The following is a 22,210-nucleotide window of genomic DNA, read 5'->3' as shown; positions in this document are numbered from 1 at the left end:
GGTGGAGAATTAGACATATTACTGACATACACTGTATCTAAAATTAACATTTACTTTAGTTCTAATTATTGTTTCCTTTATTATTTAATCTGAGTAATTTCTCCGATTTAAAATTTGAATAATTTATTTGTTTGCTCATAGTTTAAAAACTTCTATTGAGTGTTAATTCTGAACTGCCATCGTCTCATTAACCATCATGTATATTCTTGCCATGGCCTCTTCAACACTTTAAGGAAAATTTTCTTCACGTCTCTTTCAGGAACTCTTCGTCACTTTCATTCTACTGCATTCATTCTTCATACTTCGATGATCTTAAATTGCTCATTCTTCTTTCACACCTTGCTCCTTCCCTCCTTCTTTAAGACTTTTTCACATTTTTTCCTTGACGTCTCAACCCTTACGCACAATTTAGCACAAAAATGCCAACCTATTATGGGAAACGTCATAAATACAAAAAAAATGTGTAAAAGATTAAATTGTAGAGGTTAAATTTCCCATAAAATACTCCACAAGGGTACATCTATTTGCTTATCTTCAACTGTTTTTGAATAATAAATATAATACTTAAAAATGATATTGCAGGATTTGCGTCGACTGCGATTTTGTGCTGTTGACACATTGTTATTAAACGCTGTAAAAATAACACAAGGTATCAAAAAGGCAAATGATAAACCATGCACAAAAAACTCTGCGACAGCATGTGTGTGTCTGAACCAGTTTACGTGCATTCAAAGGTATTACTGGCGTTGTCACTGAAACAAACTTACTCATTTAACTGGTTGTTATTCAAAAATGGTTGAATCTTCCATCTTCTGTATATTTTTTCATATCTATTTCGACCGACGTTTTCAAATAAATGCGCGTAATTGTGATGTTTGTAAGAAAACTCCACTAGCAGTAGTGTAATAGACTGAACCTATGTTTCTTTCATAATTTGGACGACTACGAAACTGTTTCACAATTGAAGAAGCAATCATACACCTCTATCTATTTTACACTGAGAATACGACAAACGGCTCGCTCTTTATTACAAAGACGACATCAATTGTACAGTGTAAATTACAAAAAGATCCAATAAAATGTATATGATTCAATAGCAAACAAATTTCTCACTTGTACAGAGCAGTAGACCTCGGATAATACGTACCGAGATACGTCCTATCTAATTGTTGCTATATGAACATAAGGAAAATGTTGGAAAAACGCGAGAAAAATGGACTCAAAATCGAAAAGACCTGGAAATATGCTAAAACACAATGCAAAAAGTTAAGAATTATGTACTAAAAATGTAAAAAAAGTTTATCGAACTATAAAACAGTAAAACGAAGTATATGAATATAAAAGTAGATAATTGCATAATAAATGAAATCTATTGAAGTATTTTGTACATTAATTTTTAAAGCAATAAACAATAATATTTCTTTCAATATTTTGTAGTCTGAAACTGTAGCACTTATCATCTGACAATGTCTTTTCTATATCTACTCATGTAACTGTTCAATACTTAAAATTAGAATAAACTGAAATTGGTAGATGCATACTACCATTGTTTAAATACTACTACCAAAATTATTCTCTTTTCCAGTTACAACATTATTGAGTTTTTTTAATTATTTAAAATCAGGTACTTTATTTAATCTATGTTATAACTGGGTGAGGGTTGCAATTATGCTTTAAAAATCACTAAATACTTGAAATATTCCCTCTTGCAGAAATACCAGTAAAAGGTTAACAGTTAAAGTGAGTACTTTTCATTTTCTAACAACATTTAAAAAAGAACATTAGGAAGATTGTGATGATGGAAAGTTTTCGCGTTAATTAAATTTGACATAAAGGCGTCTGGCAAGATGTATAAAACATGTTGGCAAAAAAATATGTACATCCCTTTTAAAAATAATTGTTTTCTTTTATTGTACAAAACCATGTAATTAAGCAAAGTTATACAGAATTAAAAATAAAAGGTTTAGCCGTGCCAAACTGTTAAAATAATAGTTTTTGGCTTATACCTCGCCATTACAAGTGCTCATGCAATTTTTAAATTTGCAAAGACAATATGCAAACCCCATTAGGCAGGGCAAACGGATTGACATTCGACCTCTTTCGACCTGAACACCAAGAAACTTCATATCACACACTACATTTGCTTTCTCTTTGTCTCTGTTCTTGGTATTGAAATTTATTTAAAAAAATGCAAAGTAGAACGGAAGGTGTATATTACTCCTCTATGTTCTTATGTTTACAAAATTAGAAAAATAGAGGCAGCAGGTTTTTGTGAAACCTTATCCAGCCAGATTATTTGAAAAAAGAAATCTGGGCGAAATTTTCACCGCAAGTTAAACACACGGCACCTGTCCTATATTTTAATAGTATATTGAAAGACAAGTGTTACAATGCGACCTATTGTAATACGACTATCTTATGGCACGAGTGGCGACGCGAAGAGTAGCCACGAGTATCAGCAAGATAGGAGTATTACAATAAAGCATTGTAACACGCGTTTTTCATACTATTTTTTCTATTTCGGTGGTTTAATTTAATTTAAAAAATCATTATCAGAAACATAGGGAACATTAGTTGTTTTATGTTGGGAACAATGCCGTTGCAGCAGGACTCACTGGAAGTACCCATGCCTAGCAAATGACATTAATCACATAAAAACAACGTTCTATCCACGAAAGCAAATTAGTTGTTAAAAATTTGCCAGGCTCACTCCATGCCTGCAAATGACATTAACCATAAAAACAACGTTCCAAAATAAATAATGGCGCTCCAATAAATTCAAGTAAAACAAACAATACAGAATCACCAAGAATTACTGAATGATCTTGCCATTAATTACTAGTTTTCCACGCAAATTACTCCATACACAGCATTTCCGCCAACAAAGCCATTAGCTATATGGTACAACTAAAACCAGTTCATAAAACAATGGGAACTTATGATATATGTTTTCCACGCAAATTACTCCATACACAGCATTTCCGCCAACAAAGCCATTAGCTATATGGTACAACTAAAACCAGTTCATAAAACAATGGGAACTTATGATATATACTTAGAAAATCAGAAGCAAGATATGTATGTTGTGTTAAATACAGATTACACTCACTACAGTGTTGTGCATGGCTGTACAGAAAAGGGCGACAAAAAAATAGGTGAGGTAATATTGTGCCGTTTGTAAAATAACTGACCGTTTTAGAAAGACTAGTTATTTACTCAAGGGATGCAAAGCTGAGTGTGGCTGGAATTGCAACCATTGCAAAGTTTATGGAAAAGCTTGGGATGGAAACAAGATATGAAAATTTAATAAAAATTGAGCAAGACAACAAAAAATGTGGCCGAAATAGTAAATATGCAGTAAAAGTTGACTTGTTTATCTTTGCCGCCATATCAGCGCACAGTTTTTCATTTAATCTGATGTTGTGATAAGAAAAATGTGTATCCTGTATTAGTATAGCTAATCTGTCCAAATAGATGGATTAAGTATAAATCAATAAATAGTATCATGACGTCATCGAAAGGGATCTGATTAAAACACTTTTCTTAACAGTAAAAATAATAATCAACAAAATTTGCGGTAATTGTTTAGGAAAATGAAATCCCAATTTGAGTGGCCACGCTGAGTGGCTTCGAGCCCCAAGTAAAGCACATTAACTTGGATTTTTCTACTTTTAGTAATGGTTTGTCTTTGTTTAATAGTCAAGACAACTAACCTTGAGTTTAACAATATGTAAGTCATCGTAATAAGAGGTAAAATGAGCATGAATACTTACAACACTTGAAGGCACTACATATCGAGTCGCTGTCCATGGCATGGTGATAATTGTACAACGATTGTCCAATCAAATCATCTGCATTATAACCAAGAAAGTCCTTCATGCTGTAACAAAACCATCACTTTTACATATAAACAATTCATATTATGTTAAAAAAGTGAAGTATTCAATGATTTCATTAATTTTATTTTTACAGACAAGGGCTTCAATGCACCAAATCCTCTAAAAATGTGCTGGCTATGATGGTAAAAGGAACAACCAATGAAATAATACGACTACTTTTCTTTGAGAAAACCAAGCACTTTTTTGCTCTTGACAAATTCGGATCCCGCAAGAGTAGCAGGAAGAACCTTACTCAAACTGTCATTTGAAGAACCAGGACCCATGAGAGAGACATAATCTAATCCCATTTTTTTAATGAATCACCCCACCCAATGTGGATTGAAAATAACGTTAAATTTGGACCGCCTTTAGTACAATTCTGACGTTTTCTAGCATGACATACAGCATACACTGTGTGCAAGATAAGGAAGTCCATCCATGAGGATCTGTGAAATCATAGAAGATACGCAGATGGTGCGCAATTATTATCATTACTTCTGATGATGTGCCAAAAAAACTGAAAGTTGCAGATTTTCTTTTTAGGTACTTTTTTCGGATCTTATCTGAACAGATACAAAAAAATAAAACACTTTCTCATTGTCACTATTTGAGCTCTATAAGACAGCGTTGAGAGGTTTTCAATAAAAAATATTTTGTTATATGGCCCATAAAAAAAAGTAGGTAACTGTATTGAGTAGCATTTTTTGTTATGACTACGATGTACTGCACATAAAAAAACAAAAGTGGGGACTGTTGGTTTCAACAGGATGGTGCACCTGCGCACAACGTCTTCATCGTCTGAGAATACCTTTTTGTAAATTTTCCATTTTCCAAGAAAATTAGGGGGTTCTGTGCACCATACTGTTGAAATCAACAGTTTCTAACTTTTGTTTTTTATTGTGTGTTGTACGTTGTATAATAAATAATGCTACTCAATACAGAATGTACATATGCCATATAAAAACATAAAGTTGATTTTTCGAAACAAAATGTTGTATTGAAAATCCCTCAACGCTGTCTTGTAGAGCAAAAGTGACCATGAGAAAGTGTTTTTTTTAAATCGGTTTAAATATGAGAAAAAAATAAAAACAAATCGGCAAATTTATTATGATTTCCAAGATCCCCATGATAGACAGGTGCGACAAACCTCCAATGTTCTACCTGGAGATGGCAACTACGGAGTGGAGATTATGGCCGGGAAGGAGGATCCGCCTGGATAGACTTCCTGGGACAAATCGAGAGAGTTCTGTGGGCATCGACCACATCCTAACGTCTCTAGGATTCGAAAACCAAAGATAGTGGAAAGTGAAAAGGCAGCCGCCAAAAACAAGAACTTGGGGGTAAAAGAGGATCCAAAAATGGACTTTGAACCAGAAGGTAAGCTATAACTAAGGAGGTTCAAATTAATCTGCACTACACAATTCTTGAATGCATATATGACTCAAAAATTCTTCTGTAGTGCAACAACCTTATGTGCATAAAAACCAGATCCAGAAGATGGGTCATTTATGACACATCTGAAGGCAAACCTGGGAACCAAAGAAAAGGCACATCATGAAACATCTGTTGCAGGGTTAAGCTACAGTGGTAGTAAGGGAGAAAGACGGAGCTAGTGCTTGGATCCACTACGGGGAGCAAAAAGAAAATCCGGGAGGCATTACTGTTAGGGAATCAAAAAGAGATGCCTGAAATGGGAATACTCCAAAGGACCTTTGAAAAAGTAATGGGAGCTACACAGAATTGGGAAAGATACTCTGGAGTTTTTTCTACAAACACGTCTACCCGGTTCTATTGCTCTCATACCTCAAAAAGAGAAAATCTGCCTATTCCAGATTGAAAAACAAGCAAAGAGAATTAAAAAATAGTAAATACTATCATAAATCATACAAAAAGTAAATGAACAATCAAAAAATTCTAACCATCTACGAGATTAGAGGAATTTCCCCAGCTCTGTTGCATAAAGGGATCGTAAACTGCTATCCCCATATTATGCACACTTTTTAAAGCCAGTGTAGCTCTGGAGTATGTCGTCGAGCACAGAGAGAATGTATAATTTTGGGTTTTTCTGTATTCTATGATGCAAAATAACCTAGCACATCACCTTCCAGCAGATTATACTTGGCAGCCTACCTCAAATAAGATTATCTTTAATGTCACTGTGCTTCTCAAACATCTTTGAAGCTTAAATACACCATTGCACTGTTTGGTACTTTTTATGTGCAAAGATACACATTGGATTGGAATCCACGTTTGCGGGGCCCTTTCCCCCCCATTGACTGTTCTATGTCATAACTATGTACTTTATTTTACTATTTGTGGAAGTACTGCTCAAATTAAGAGGTTTATTATGGCAGGAGGTTAATCATTTTATAAACCCAAATGGACGCAGTCGACTGACGCCAGCCGTGCTTTGAGTGGTAGGGGTGCCTGCTACTGGCCCACGGGCTACTCTTGAAGGCAGTGGACTGGTACATGTTTCAACTATACTAGATTGTAACTGACCTCCACTGGTGTTTACATGGAGCCACTTGATGGAATCCAATCACTGCAGTCCAGTTATTAGCCTACTTACTGGCCTCGTGTAAACGTGGAATAAAGGCGTTTAACACAAACGTTTGGAGTTTGATCAACCACTGAGGGTCTTAACCCACGCTCCATGGGTTATTTTTCATTTCCTCACCCCACATGTCTCCATTTCTCCTACATTGGCGGTGGTTTACACAAAAGGAGGGGAAGGCTTTCCAGAAATTCCACATTTTTTTCCAGCGCATTGCGGTTTTATTAATGTAAAATGGATACCTCAACTCTGGCATAAGTAACCAATATACTAGATCCTTGATGACTTTTCAGTTGCATTTCTAAATCACTAATTTAGAACAAAAAAATTAAACAAATTGCATAAAAATGGGAACATTGATTAGTTTTGCTAATTGAGTTGAGGGGACATTACTTTTGGCCATAATATACCTGTATCTTCCTTCATACTGTGATAGAATAAAAAAGCTCCAATTTGTTATATTATTGGAGAGAAAATTTAAGGGCCCATTAGATGTAAACCCAACTGTAAAAGAATTTCCAGCCTGATTTACCATTCGGTGAATTTAAAGTGCCATTTTACTCCTTAATATTTGTAGTGGGTTTTTATTACACATAATGCAAGTCTTTAGAAAACGGTGCCCGTTAACCTATACGGCTATACCCATCCCCAATTCATGAAACCTTTAAGCTGCTGGTAATGGTACACAAAGTTTGCATTGGAGATCATTAAGCATTAAAAGACAATGCTACCATCACTTACAGAAGATTTCTGTTAGGTACTAACAAATTTTATTCCATTGAAAGCACAAGGGAGCATAATCAAGACCAAGTAAGCTCTTCTAATCCACCGAAATGTACGATATTGATGCAATCAGTGATCCTCTGTAAAATAAGCAAAGAAAATTACGAAATTATATACTTACATATCATCTGCGTATGTAAATTTCATGTCTAAACTATGTTTTGATAGGAAAATATTTCGACCTAATGGTGCTTCTATATTGGAAGGATGAGGTATTGGTTGGCCAACTGCTATGAAGCACTGTTGTAAACTAGGCTTTTCTTTTACATTTTCATCGCAATAAACCATGTGGCCGGTACAGTGTATTACCTGAAAATAAAATTGAATTGTAATAGCTATAGTTCTACGAAACAAAAGAATAACAGAGACAATAGCTGCATGGAACAGCAATTTTCTTTGTCTTATATCATAGTCGACTTAGCTGAGTTGTATGAAAAGTCATGCTATTAATTAACAGGATAGATTTTTTCTTGGGACGTACAATATTGCATTCTGCAAAAAGGTTAGTGATTCTGGGTCCAATGAGTATGTACAGGGTGGTTCGAATTCGTGGGATCTTCGTAACGGTACGGCTTTTTGAGACCAAAAAACGCATTTGAAAAATTTTGAAAAATCTTTTAAAATGTATATACAAGGAAATATGACAAAAACTGAAAATGTCAAATTTTGTTTTCAACTCCCTAGCTTAAACCGAGGCTTAAACGGTTTGAAATGTTTATCTTTTGGGCATCGGATTACCGCGACTTTACTTGTTCTGTTTAATAAAAGTTATTATTTTGTTTTTATTTCTTGGAACTCTTACCAATCTTTTTGAAGACATAATTTGTTACATTGTTATGAGGAGAGCTTTTCCACATCTACAGAACTGGTGCTAAAAAGTGAAGAAAATAGTAGGTCTATTGGATTTTCGTGTTGGTGAATTGGATTACAGGTGTATAGGTTATGCAAGGATATGGCACCTACCCACTAAATTGGAAAATAAATTCGGGAATGTGGTAACTTGCCGATTCACTATGGCTGGACCGTCATAGTGATAGGGCTGGGCAATTGAAACAATCCACAAGTGAGTTTTATTTCCAGAAAAAGATCAACTGCCGGAGATCGGGTCTGTGGAAACAGTTCCTCTCAATAGCATAGCTTGGGGAAATATATTTTGTTAACAAAAACGGTCAAAGAGAAATCGCTGGAAATCATTTTTAAGTTTCTAGGTTTGCCGCTAGAAAGCGTAAGATTCATGTCTAAGCATAAAAATCAACATCAAAATACATTTTGCAGGTTTTCCTGAAGATTTCAAATGGAACAATATAATTTTTTTATTTAGCATCAGCTGCTTTGGCTATTAGCTATTAGCTAAGTGTTTATGTTCTCTGTAGTAATTATAGTTTCCTTAAAATACCAGTTCTACTTAGAAATAACAGTAATCTATTGACAGCATCAGTTGTATCTTCAAATATACTTTTAAGGTTATTAGGTAGATTTAACTCTCTTCTCAGCCTTTCGGTCTGGCGGCACTCAATCAATATATGATACATCGACACATTCACTCCGCATCGCACGCACTCATTTACTCCTACCTTCCCTAGAAGATGGAGATGGGTAAGGTTAGTATGGCCTATTCTTGCCCTCGTTAGCGCTGATTATTAATATTATCAAATATGATGAAAAAATGAAAATATCAGTGAAAACTGCATTTTCATGTGAATTGATTGGAATATATTCATCCAAATTAGCATTGAAACAAAAAAACACAAAACAAGCGATAATTACGTCAAAGAGAATGAGATAATAATAATGTTTATTGAGATGATGGCAGTTCAAAATTAACACTCAATATAAGTTTTTAAACTATGAGAAACAAATATATTATTCATACTTTAAATTAAAGAAATATACCTAAATTAAATAATAAAGGAAACAATAATTATATTTGCCATGATTTTCCATAGAGTATAGAGAACAGCAGCTTCAATTTCAGGCATAAATATGTTATGAAAACAACAAGGTAGGTCAGGTGACCTGGCTCGCCATGGATAAAATACTTCCTCTTCCTATCAATTTACCAGGATGTCGTAAATTCAAACAATGTCGCACATTTGCCATGAAATGTGTCGTGCACCCATGGTGTATATGGTGGTTCGTTTAGTTTCCAAGCTTCAAGGAGAGTGGGTGATACATTCCTCAGTTTTTTGCATGGCACTGTTTCTTTTATTTCAAAGCCAACTTGGACGAATATAAATATTGCAAATGAAATGAATTGTGAATATGATTGTGCATATTTTTGCCATATCTCTGCTTAGAAAACAGATATCAAAAATGCGGTTTTCACAAACCTAATAATTATATCGTTGCATTCAAATTTTCTAGAAAACTTGCAAAGTTTATGCCAATATAACATTTCAAAAAACGTTCATGTTAAGATCCTCTGTCTCTTAGTGTAGTAGTCACAATCCTTAAAATTTTAAATTAAATAATAATGTATGCAAAAAATTTCCAGAAATTACGACTGGAACTTTTTTAGATTTGATCGTTTTATTTTCAAAATATTTCATATTTTCAAAACTACATTTTACACTACACTTTTAATTTGAGTTTCTAAGTTCGAAATTAATTTATGGGATATCCCACGATTTATTGCTGTAAATTTTGCAAAATAAGCTTACCTTATATGTGGCCGATTTGAGATTAACAGAACGTCCCTTATTCGTAAGGGTGCATTTTAACCTGATAAAAAGCGATTTTGTTACATCACTGCTTTGATGTGATTTATTCGCTAACAGTTCCTTTATCTCGCCATGATCACAAGGATGGCTATACTCGTAAATATTTTGGCCCATTAGATCAACCTGAAAGAAGCAATTTATTACATAAAATTTGAAATAAATTTTTCAGATATACCTGAGTAATGCCAACGTAATCACAAACGTTTTCTGATAAGTATATAAAATCACCCTCGGGTGATAGGACTAAGAGGAAGCCTTCCAACGACTTCAAAAAGACGGGTTCGTCTTGAACTTTTGGTTTCCGTTTTGGTTTCTCGGAGTGTGGAACTGCAAATTACTCACGTAAAGGGCTACTCTAACGAACCAAGAAGTACCCACCTAAATTGACCATATCGCGTACTCGTAGGTATGAAATCGCCAATCTCATTACGGAGGCCTTGTCAAGTTGTGTTATCTGCTCTTTTTGTAAGGGTAGCATACTGGCCAGGTCGGTGAAGATTTCAGTTTCCCGAGATCGTCTGCAGCGGGCTGCATCTCGTGACTTTTCCTTGCGTTTTTCATTATTCCTGTAAAAAAATTCGATTATATTCTCCGTAACTAGGCAGATGTTAGGAATCTAAATATAACAACTTTAATAGATTTCAATTGCTTGAATTCATTAACGGAACACTTACATTATACCGCGCGTGTTAGGCAATTAAAAACGATACAGACAATTTCCAAACTACTTAGTGATCAAAACCGCAAACTTTTGGGGTCTGCGAGATATAGAAAATGGTAGATAAGTACGTAAACCGGTCGTGAACCAGACGGCATTTATGATTAAGAAGAATTGCACTGCATTTGGGAATCTTTAATGACGCCACAAAAGGTTTATAGTTCATTGGAAAGCAGAAAAGATTCCCCTTATAAAAACCGAAGTAATAATTAAAGGAAAACTGTCCTTGTGAAAGTATTCTAATCAACCTTGTAGTCAACGTGTGTAATATTAGATAGGACGTGATCTAACCCACACAGCGTGGTCCTTAAACAATGATTTGAATGTACCAAATATTATTGCAGTAGCTTACAAATTTATCTCGAGCATTGCACCATCAGTTTACAAATATTTGTAAACAAATATGCAAAGTTCAATACACAATCAAGTGAAGACTCTACACTAGGATCCCATTATACCTCGAATTTCAGTACTTAGTAAACTTTAAAAGCTTTGTTGCTAAATTTCGTATGAAAATGGTTAGGTGTAGGGGAAGGTGGGGATGTTTGGGTCATTTTTTAAATAATCTGCATAATTATTTGAAAATGATACAGACACCACTTCAATGTCAGACAGTTGTAATTAGTAACCTTTTAGCAATCACTGTCCATAGTTATTGCTATATTATTATTACATAGGATACTTGAAAATTCAAAAATTCTAGAAGTCACTATCTGACCCAAACCTCCCTTAATGTGGGAGGTATGGGTCAGGTAATGGGGTTAAATGGGTCACTTACTATTTGTGATGTTTTAGGTGTAAAAGGGCTTATATTTTTACAGTAAAACTATTTTTATTGGATATATTGCATACAAAGTTAAAGTAAACAAAGAAATAAGAACACAACAAATTCCAATTCTGAAAACAAACAAAAAAATATCATGTGGCCATGAATCGTTAACACATCTATTTCAGGTTCTTAAAACTACTTAGGTCAATATCAAAGTTAAAAAATTTTTGCGTTCTGTTGGTACCAGCTATGTTATTTGGAGGACTCAAACGCAGAACTATATCGCTAAAATCAACTTCTGAAATATCCGTTTCCTCTGGGTAATAAAATGTGTTTGAATTTGTTTTCCTTCGTAAAAAATTTATAACATAAAATCCTTGTTCGTTTACGTTTTGTATATTTCCAACATAATGCAGACATGTTCGTTTTGTGGTAAATTTAACAACTACATAATCGCCAACTCTAGAACAACTTGCAGAGTGATCAAAATCTTCAGACACACGGTCATTTTCTGGATCGTATTCGGAAAGGTCCGAGTCCGGTAGTTCTTCACTAGCTGATATGTTATTTTGAAGAACAAGTTGCACAGCTTGTGATATTTGCTCAGGTGTTTTTCTTTCTCTGTCAGTTTTCTGTTTATAAGTTAGAGGCATTTTGAATCTGTAAAGAAAATTAAATAAGACGTTTCACTAAAAGAAAGTGGGGAGGTTTGGGTCGACTCAAATCTCCCGCGCGCTACTGACCCATACCTCCCTCTCTTCAATATTCACAAATGTGCACCTCTCTTATTTATGCAATATGTTTTAGGTTATAATTTGTCGTTTATATTTGTAACTTAAATGTTACTTAAATCACAGAAAAAATCACAAGCACATCGTGGTACATGCAAGCTCAAAACAATGATCTACTTATATCAGTAATTTAAGTGAAACTTACCTGGAAATTGACTTATTTTCCCAATAAACTAAACACACGCGTAGACAAACATGAGGCTCTGTTTACAATGTCACCTATTAGTACCGCAACCAGTAATGCACCTATGAGCGGGATACATGTACCATACATGAAAATAAACCCAGTGACCCAATCCTCCCACGACCCAAACGTCCCCACCTTCCCCTACTACCCTCGAGATAAGTGTATTAATGTAATTTAATATAATAACGAAGTTATGGGTTGATTACTGTAAATAACAACTAATTACATAACAACCTACTAAAAAAAGATGTTTCAAAAGAAGATAAAAACATGACGAATCATTGCACATTAAACCCGAGATTAAACCATTGATACATTTTTGATTGTATACAGGGTGTTTTTTTGGGAGCTTTAGTTAAAAGTTTCTGGGAAAGTAAAATAGGTAGGTTTTTGAAAAATTGTACTTAGGAGTTACTCTGAAAGCCGAATCGATGTAAAATATTGTCAAAATGGTCGCACTTCCGGAAACACCGGAAGTAGATAGTAACTTCGTTATTTTGAATGACAACCCCTATTTTTTATTGCATTTTTGGATTCTACGTGAAATTTCACTTTTATTGATACCCATATGTCGATATCTACCATTTATGGTTTTTAAGTTATTTTGACTTTAACACGTTGAGTGCCACGAGAAATTTTTGAAAATTTTTTATCGGGCCAAAAACTATTTTAAGCATTTTCGGATATGTTATGGCGGGTATAATGGCAAAAAGTTATAAATATCATGATACAGTGTGTAAAGCGATGGGGTATACAAGAGGGAATTTTTTTTAAATATTGATTTATGAAAAAAATTTATTCTTCATGATATGTTTTGTTTCCTTTGAAAGTACCAATAACGTTTCGATAATCTAAAATTTATTTATAAAAATTTGGAAAAATAATAAAATTAATTTTTTTTTATTGAAAGTTACATTATAATTAAGATAGAGTATTACTATCAAACCACAAACAATCGAAACGTTATTGGTACTTTCAAAGCAAGCAAAAAATATTATGAAGAATAAATTTTTTTCATAAATCAATATTTAAAAAAATTCCCTCTTGTATACCCCATCGCTTTACACACTGTACACTTGTTTATTTAAAAATAAAAATAATAAATTTAATAAAAACTGCTGCAACTACCGAGTGGTCCCTAGGGACCGCCATGGCCCTATCAGATAAGTTACGAGCGGCCCCCACGGACCGCTGCGGCGCTAAACGTGTTAAGAAAAGAAATGGCGGATGCAGATGGTACCTTGATAATTGATTACTTGCAAACGGTTGTAGTCATGGCAACCTATTTTTATCAGTGCATAGAGAATGAATAGGGCTTTCTTTTAGTGCACTTAAAAAAAAGTTAAGTTGCGTATGACCGCCCCTATGGATACACAAATTTATGAAACTTCAAAGACTAAAAACTCAGTTTTTTTAAATGGAATGACCATGTTCTTACTATTCCATGAGATAGAGAATCGAAATTGGCATATTTTGACAATACATGTTCCTATAGCTATCTTTAACAGTTTCTGACTTATTCCCATTTTATTGAATTGACACTATTTTTTTAGGATTTTCTTTTTAGTAGTCGGCCATGATTCTATAACAATTGAATTTTAAACAAATCTAGTGACACTAATCCATCACCCACTGTTATAGGTTAACATAAGTTTTTCAAAAATCGAAAAATGACTCGCAGTGGTTTCACCTATTTTGGAATTTAATTGTTATTTATGGTGAAATGGGCAGAATCGCGGCGCGTGCTTTCCGTACATTCATTCGAAAACTAGAACGAAATTGTATGAATTTTGGAAATTTTGTACTCCTAATGACCGTTGAAGCACAAGTGATACAAAGCTCTAGAAGAGAATATTTAAGAAAATGAATTGAATTGCAAATGCAAGATTAACAAAATAAATTCAATGCAAAATATAAAAAACTTCGTTTTTGGTATGGAATTGTTGCTAGAACAGACCTTTCTTAATTTCCAGACTTATACGTTGTTTAAGAAATTCAGTTGAACGACTCTGTTTAGATTTTTCAAAAATTTTCCGTCCTACATCCTTAATAAATGAGTTATTTATTAATGAATTATTTAGACTAGAACTAGAATCAGTGGTATTAAAGAATCCATTCCTTGATTTGTTTAAAATTCGATTGTTATAAAATCATGGCCAACTACTAAAAAGAAAATGCGAAAAAAAATTGCATCAATTCCGAGATCAATTCAATGAAATGGGAATAAATCAGAAACTGTTAAAGATAGCTATAGGAACATGTAATATCAAAATATGCCAATTTCGATTCTCTATCTCATGCAATATTAAGAACATGGTCATTCCATTTAAAAAAACTGAGTTTATAGACTTTGAAGTTTCTTAAATTTGGATCTCCATAGGTGTGGTTGTACGCAACTTAACTTTTTTTTAAGTACACTAAAAGAAAGCCCTATTCATTCTCTATGCACTGATAAAAATGGGTTGTCATGACTATAACCTTTTTCAAGTAATCAATTATCAAGGTACCATCAGCATCCGCCATTTTTTTTCTTAAAGTCAAAATAACTTAAAAACCATAAATGGCAGATATGACATATGGGTATCAAAAGAACTGAAATTTCACGTAGAATCCAAAAATGCAATAAAAAATAGGGGTTGCCATTTAAAATAACGAAGTTACTATCTACTTCCGGTGTTTCCGGAAGTGCGGCCATTTTGAAAATATTTTACATCGATTCGGCCTTCAGAGTAACTCCTAAGTACAAATTTTCAAAAACCTACGTATTTTACTTTCCCAGAAACGTTTAACTAAAGCTCCCAAAAAAACACCCTGTATAATGATCCATATATGATAAAAGTTGAACATCTCGATCTCTGTCAGGAAACAATACGCATCCCCACGTCAAAAATGTGGCACTAATTAATCTAGATTCTTCCTTCAAGTTTGCATGTATTATACAGGATGTCCCATAAATGCCATATCATGACGTCATGACAAATACACATAATACAAATAAAATATATCACAATTAAGCATTTTCAAAGAACTCTTTGGTGTTATAGAAACAGTAATTATTTAAGTATTGAAGTAATCTCTTATTATATAGTGTATCACAGCATTTAATTTGTTCCGGTAATTTGTTAAATATCTTTTTTCACTACCAGCGTCTGATGACATTTTTATTAACCTTTTTTCTAGTTGTAAAGTAGTAATTCTCGGCAGTTTTTCGGACATTATTAACGAGTAGTCAATAACGAGAACTGTCATGCTGTCACTTTTAGAAATCACAACCCGAAATTTCGCTCAATAAACGTTTAGACAAGTTCTCTAAAATGAATACCTAATTGCATATGCTTGACTTTTACCTCCACGCACTTGAATCTTGAATGACTAATAAACAAAAAAATCTGTCCAACCCGAGGTCCAACCGTTCACTTTCTTAAGAAAATTCAAACGGTCCTCAAATATTCTGGATCGCTCGTTTACGCATATTCTCCGTCGCTTTTCAATTGTTTTCAAATTATAAACAATGAAAAGTGATAGAGAATGAATGAATGCGCTCGCGGCTCGCTAGTAGGAGTTTTGATATTGATGATAGTTCCTAACAATTATTAAGTGCGCTTTGGAATATGTCATGATTTCAAAAATGCTAAAGCGTAGGGAACGGTAGTTGGCGTTGTACGATTTTTAGTTTATTTCTCCTTTTAGGTAAATCAGGAAGTTTATCTTTTGTTTTTTTCCTTTACCGTGATTAATTACACCCTATATGGTGACGGGTAAAAAGTATTTCCATTACAGAGGGGATCTGCATGCGGTAAAAGTCCCTCCTATGTAAATATTTCATAAGCCGATTTAGCTCTTACACCTTGTTTTGAGTTATGGAACTTAGACTCCATCCACACATACGTCTACCACAACATTTCAAGATTAATTATTTTTTAACATTTTAATAGGTCAAGTTTATTTTTATCAATAAGAGTGGTTAACGTTAAACTGATTTAACACGCTAGGGTGCATAAGGTTCTTATTCCAAATGGGACGCGGAGCACGAAACAGGATGAAGTTCAGAACAGGAAACAGTTTCCATGGAAACGACGAAAGCACCCAACCTTGCTATTTTTGACGTCTAAATTACATTCAAAATTTTCAGAAGTTTAATAAGGATTTATAGACCTTCTGCTATAAAATAAAGTTTTGTATTATACACGACGGAAATTAGCACATAATTAGTAGCATTTTTTTTAAATGAGTAATGAGCCTTTATCATTGCTTGCGTGATATGGATACCAAAAATGTCTTGGTGCCCAGTTTGTAATTATTGATATAACAATAATCATACATAAGATGCGTCTTTTAATTCGAGTTGAAAGCTATGTTTAAATTAACACAACAGACTTTAAATTGAACGCATTTTGCCGAAATTGACAATGCCCCCCAATGCCGTTCATCTCCGGAATGGCCAGTTCGAGGGCCAATTATTCATCATGATGGCTGGTATCGAAATCAACAAGAGCTACGACCGACACCAATTTCAGCCAAATATGCGGTTACAATGTTGTTTAGTAAAGTGCTTATCTGAATGGTATACAGCTCAAAGCAATCATTTTACAACCGAATTTATTATACACATATTGTAACACGCTAACTCTTATCATATTATATACTCGCTATAATAGAAAGTTATAATGGTCAAACATTTCCTTCCACAAAAAAGTCAAATGTATTAAAACTTGTTTATTTTATAGATGTTAAGAGTCTTCTGTACCCACTGCATCCAATGTAAATTTCCATAAGAGCGCGCGCCATAAAAACTCTATTTGTTTTTCCAAAAACAATTTTTTTAAAGAACTATTTTATAAATTTAGACCTTTATCTACAAAATGTTCGGACTATTTTTTTTTTAAAGTTTATAGCAACTGAATACAGATTGTTTAAAAATTAGATGTTTCGCACCGATTATTGCGCTAATCTGTTTTATTTTTTTACTCTCGATCAAGACGATTTATGGAAAAAGTAAACCGACAGTTTTTTAGATAAGTTACTTCTAAATGTGACCCCAAAAAATGAAATCATAATTTTTGTAAATAAAGTCTGTATCTTGGCGGGCGTTAAATCAACAATTTGAGCGTAACAAGTGGCGCCGCTGCACAGTCTCGGTGGGAACTAACTAAGGACCAAGCCAGGAGTTGACAAAGCAAGAATATCATCTTATTTCTTGCAGCTATAATCATCTATACACTATAATGTAAAAAAGTTGCGCTTAGGTAAAGAAGACTCTTAAATTGACACTTTAATAAGTTTGAATGACTAGGCTTCGTCGCTCTTTAACCGTAAAGGTAGATAAAGTGATGGGGGGTAGACAAACTAAAACAGATGATTGTGCATTCTAATGACATCTGTCATTCTTATTTCAAATGGGTTGTGGACTTACTACCATATAGTACATGGACTAATTGTAACTAAAATATGGTCAAGGACATTGCCTGGGTATGTGCGTTTCAGGGTAAACGAGTCTGTCCGAAATTGTCCGATGACACACGATTTGAGGCTGTCAACCTATAAATTAACAAACGTCAATTAATTAATTGCCCAGATATGGCAAAAAAAAGCAACTCTAGTTTTATTTGTGGACGTATAGAAGATAATCAAGAGTATTTAAAGCTTCCCGTACTACGCGGTTACCATAAAAGCTACTCTACACGATCCGAGCGGTGTTCATACGACTTTAGTCTTCTCTGAGATTCACATACCCACGACTGCAGTGACCTCTATCCGTGACCACCCATTTTGTATTGAAAGCATATGGCTAATACCAGTCCACGTACTATATGGTCTAAGGTTGTGGATCACGACATAAAATGACGTTCAGAACATATGACAATCCTGTTTTTATGGAACAGACCGGGACGCCAGAATCTAAGCTTGCTATTTTTGACGTCTAAATTAAATTCTGAATTGTCAGAAGCTTTACAATGATTTAAGTATGTATATGGCTTCTGCCATAAAATAAAGTTTTATCTTATACAGGACGATAAAGGGAAAAACTAACTCGCCACTCGCGAATTACCATCTTTTACTCAATGGTTAAAATATCCCTTTATCGTCTTGCATAATAAATAACTATTTTGCATTAGCTACACAAACACTTTTCTCATGGCTCAAGTAGAAATAATTGAAAAATCACCTTTTCTATGTAAAAACCGTGTGATATTTTTTGCGATGTTCGCATCATATTTACGCTACCGCAAACAAACATCACAATATGCTTAATATAATGACGTAGGTCGAATCATTTTTTCAAAAATCGCATCCATTTCAACTCGCATTTTAATGTATGCGGTGAGCTTTTTATGTTTTATCAATGTAGTGAGTAGGTAAATTAATATTAAAATAAAAATGATTAGATTCCATGCTGTTGTACATGGTTGGTAAATATAATATAAGAAATTTTATGTTCACCCCCGTCTTCAAGGTGACTGTATGATTATATTAAGCAGTAATCAGCTAAGAAAGCTTGTAAATCAAAAATTCAGCTAGCAATATGACGAGGGAAAACTTGTCAGCTGGTTCATTTAAATTAGGCGATAGATACTCCTCTGTGGCTCTTGGGTTACACCCTTCAGGGCATCAGCTGACAATCTTTCCAACGAGATATAGTCACTCAGCTGACATGTTTATTTATAAAAAAATGATATATATATAAACTCTCATCTGATAAATTTTCATTCGGGAGGAAATGACTAAAATTAAGTTTTTTTTAATGCGTCGGAGGCCACCGCTGCTTAACGCACCCACCAAACCGCAGCTGACGCACACGGAGCTTCACGATACAACTCTCTGAACCATTTTGTATTCGTGGATCAATTTTACAGTGCGCGAGAGGAAATTCTTCTTATTCTGTCCTTTTACAAGAATTTACCATTTTTGCCCCAAGTGGCCATTTTCATAATAAGAAAAAAAAATCAATTCTAGCAATAATCGGCAATATCGATAATCGATAATATCAATAACCGATATGTCGATCTTATCGATAACTACACCAATTAATACTACTTTTATTACATTAACTGTATAGATACAGGTTCAGATTTACATAATGAAAGGAGCTAATTCATTGGCCTATTTTATGACTAAATATTCATATAAACATAGATCCGCGAATGGTTCGCACTTCATTACTGATCTATAGGATACAATTTCAAATACAAACTGTCAAAACCGTGGTAAAAACTAATAAAATCAAGAGAGTAAGTATCCAAATAGTCCGTTCGTTAGAAATTTTTTTATTATACCTGAATCACAATCTCCGTTTTAAACACTCAAATGCGTGCGAAAAAGGGCCTTTAAAACACACGTGCTTTAAAGTTGCTAAGTAACGATACTTGTATGACTTTTGAAACTGTCATCTGGATGAAATAAAAACTCCTCTTAGGTCGCTTTCTGTAAATGCAGAACATTTCTTTGGCTTTTGTATCTATCCTTTGGTTGAAGCTTTCACAAACGCGCGTAATTTAGGGTATGCTTCCAAATCTGTTCCACTTTTTAATCGCAGCATTGCTTTAAAGTTTTGAATGAATGCTCCAAAAGATAGAAGATTTAAATACCTTTGACATTTCCTTCATATATGCCAGCATTATGGATGCATTTAAGACTGTATTCGTAAGTAACTTCCTATTCATCCATGGAAACAACTTTTCATATTCTTTATAATAGGCTTTACTGGAGTTGGATTTTACACCTACCAACGTTTGTTTAGATTTTACAACAATCGATTTAATGGACGGTGTATTATCTTTTTCAACGGAAATCGTTTAATTCACAAAGACGATGATTTTTATAAGCAAACGTCAAGTGACATTTCCATGGCAATCGTGAAATTACGAACACCCAGCCCACTTAATTAGACATGTATTCGAGTATAACGTCAATATGACTTCATTGTATTTCCTATTTTTAAATTATACTGCAGGTATAATAAAAAATACTATAAGATACACGTGTATAATTGGTCTTTAAAGCACTTGCAACGTTAAAGGCACTCCGCTTTGCGTCGTGCCCTTAAACTCGTTGCGCGTGCTTTAAAGACTTGATTATACACTTGTATCTTAATATACTATTAAAGCTGCAGTTGAAATAGGAACTTTAAATTTTGTTCAAAGCCATACACGACTATCGTGAATTGAAATAAAATAATTTCAAGATAGCGCCGTTTCAGTAAATACCGGAAGTCGGCGCCATCTAAGTCTTTGAATAGAAACATACATTTTCTTTTTTTTTAATGCGCTATTTTAATAATAGTTTTTGATATTTGTCAATTTTTCTCTAAAAATTTGAGGATGGCAGTGTCCATTCAAAAGCGAAAGTTTCCAAGGCTGCTGCGATTTTCCAAATTTTGCAATCAAAAAATGTCAAAAACTTTCAAGTTTTTCAAATTAGGTGCTGATTTTTTTATGCAGAAATGAATGTAGATTTAAATTTTAGGATAAAAAATAAGACTATGGCAATAACTCAAAAACTACCGGATTTAGGCGTACAAAATGTTAATAAAAGTGTCTACATTTATTTTTGGCATCATGGAATTATATACATATACATGGTGTTACGTATAAGTATGTAAAAAAATTTGGTGGTACAGGGAAATAAACCGATGCGATGGGGTAAAATGATGAAATTTGCATTTTTTCTTTAATATTTTTCTCAGCAACCATAAGAGAAAGACTTTGATGGCACAGTCGTCTAAGCAGATTGATATGAGGCTAAGATCATTATATACCAGGTGGGTTCAGTTTTCTGGACTGCAAAGGATATGCAATATGCTAAATGTTGATGACGAGGTTTATGATTAATAGAGGATGATATGGTGGTTAGATCAGTGTATTTAGATAATTACTATTCTGATTTAGCTTTAATATCTGGAGGATGACACTACTCACACCTTACGCTTTCATTTTCATTAATGAAATCTGGTTCTATTCCCTACGTTTGCGTCTAAGCACAAATAACAAAATGACTGCGATGTTTCCTTATTTGCCATATTTAGATAAGGACCTCTGCAAAGGATTCGTTAGCATAACCTAAATACTGAGCACCAAGTTATATTGACGAGAATACGCGATTTGCATTTAGAATCTCCCCCACTGTGTCTGCGAGAACACACGCCGACTACGTGACCCCAATTTTACAATTACATCAATCAAAACAGACTTACATAAAATCCTCAATGTCGACTACATTAACAAACTCGCATGTGTTATACCGCCCATTGGCGTAGTAACTATAGCACTTATTGTACTCCCAGTTTGGAAACCTACGACAGGGAGTCGCAAAGGTTTCTCGATTTTCACCTATCACATTTTGGTCAATCGTTTCGTGCGTACGTTGAAAATTTTGAAAACTGCTAAATTCGGCAGGGTAACCGGAATTGGACTCGTGCATTTTCAGGTCACTCACATTAAAACGCACTGAGCACGGACGGTAACGTCATTATGAAAAGAAATAAATTTGAGGTAGACGGCATTATCTAATCTAGTACATATGTAAGGTATAGACATCGTGTATGTTTTCGAATTTATTCCATAAAATTTCGGTTGACGCGATTTTAGATAATTGCTATCTATTAGTGGATAATGTGAAATTATATTTATGCCACAGAGCATACAAGAAGCTCTTATCTAATTCAAGGTGGACTGAGATAAACAGACACCCGTTATAACAATTTTGATAAGCTGTATAAGCAGTTCAAAGATCTCTTAGGCTCGGTGCACACATCTGATTTTTCGACGTGCGGCACCGTTTACTTACCTACAATGTGGCGAATGAAATCGA

At 34.1% G+C, this 22,210-nt stretch overlaps 1 protein-coding gene across 1 annotated transcript in view; it reads right to left on the bottom strand.

Moving 5' to 3' along the window:
• The window catches only part of LOC116175814 (hypoxia-inducible factor 1-alpha), a 38,175-nt gene extending 16,358 nt beyond the window's left edge, over nt 1-21,817 (bottom strand). The window contains exons 1-6 of the mRNA XM_031494164.1: nt 21,594-21,817; nt 10,317-10,504; nt 10,114-10,265; nt 9,879-10,061; nt 7,340-7,527; nt 3,774-3,880 (exon numbers count right to left, since the gene is read on the bottom strand). Coding sequence (XP_031350024.1) covers nt 3,774-3,880; nt 7,340-7,527; nt 9,879-10,061; nt 10,114-10,265; nt 10,317-10,504; nt 21,594-21,595 — 820 coding nt within the window. The 5' untranslated portion in view covers nt 21,596-21,817. The remainder of the gene's footprint in view (nt 1-3,773; nt 3,881-7,339; nt 7,528-9,878; nt 10,062-10,113; nt 10,266-10,316; nt 10,505-21,593) is intronic.
• Between the last annotated feature and the right edge of the window lie 393 nt (nt 21,818-22,210).

This window comes from Photinus pyralis, unplaced genomic scaffold, assembly GCF_008802855.1.
Source record: "Photinus pyralis isolate 1611_PpyrPB1 unplaced genomic scaffold, Ppyr1.3 Ppyr1.4_LG1, whole genome shotgun sequence".
NCBI classification, from domain to species: Eukaryota; Metazoa; Arthropoda; class Insecta; order Coleoptera; family Lampyridae; genus Photinus; species Photinus pyralis.
Note: the sequence above shows the minus strand (reverse complement) of the source record. Positions and strands in the feature narration are given on the sequence as shown.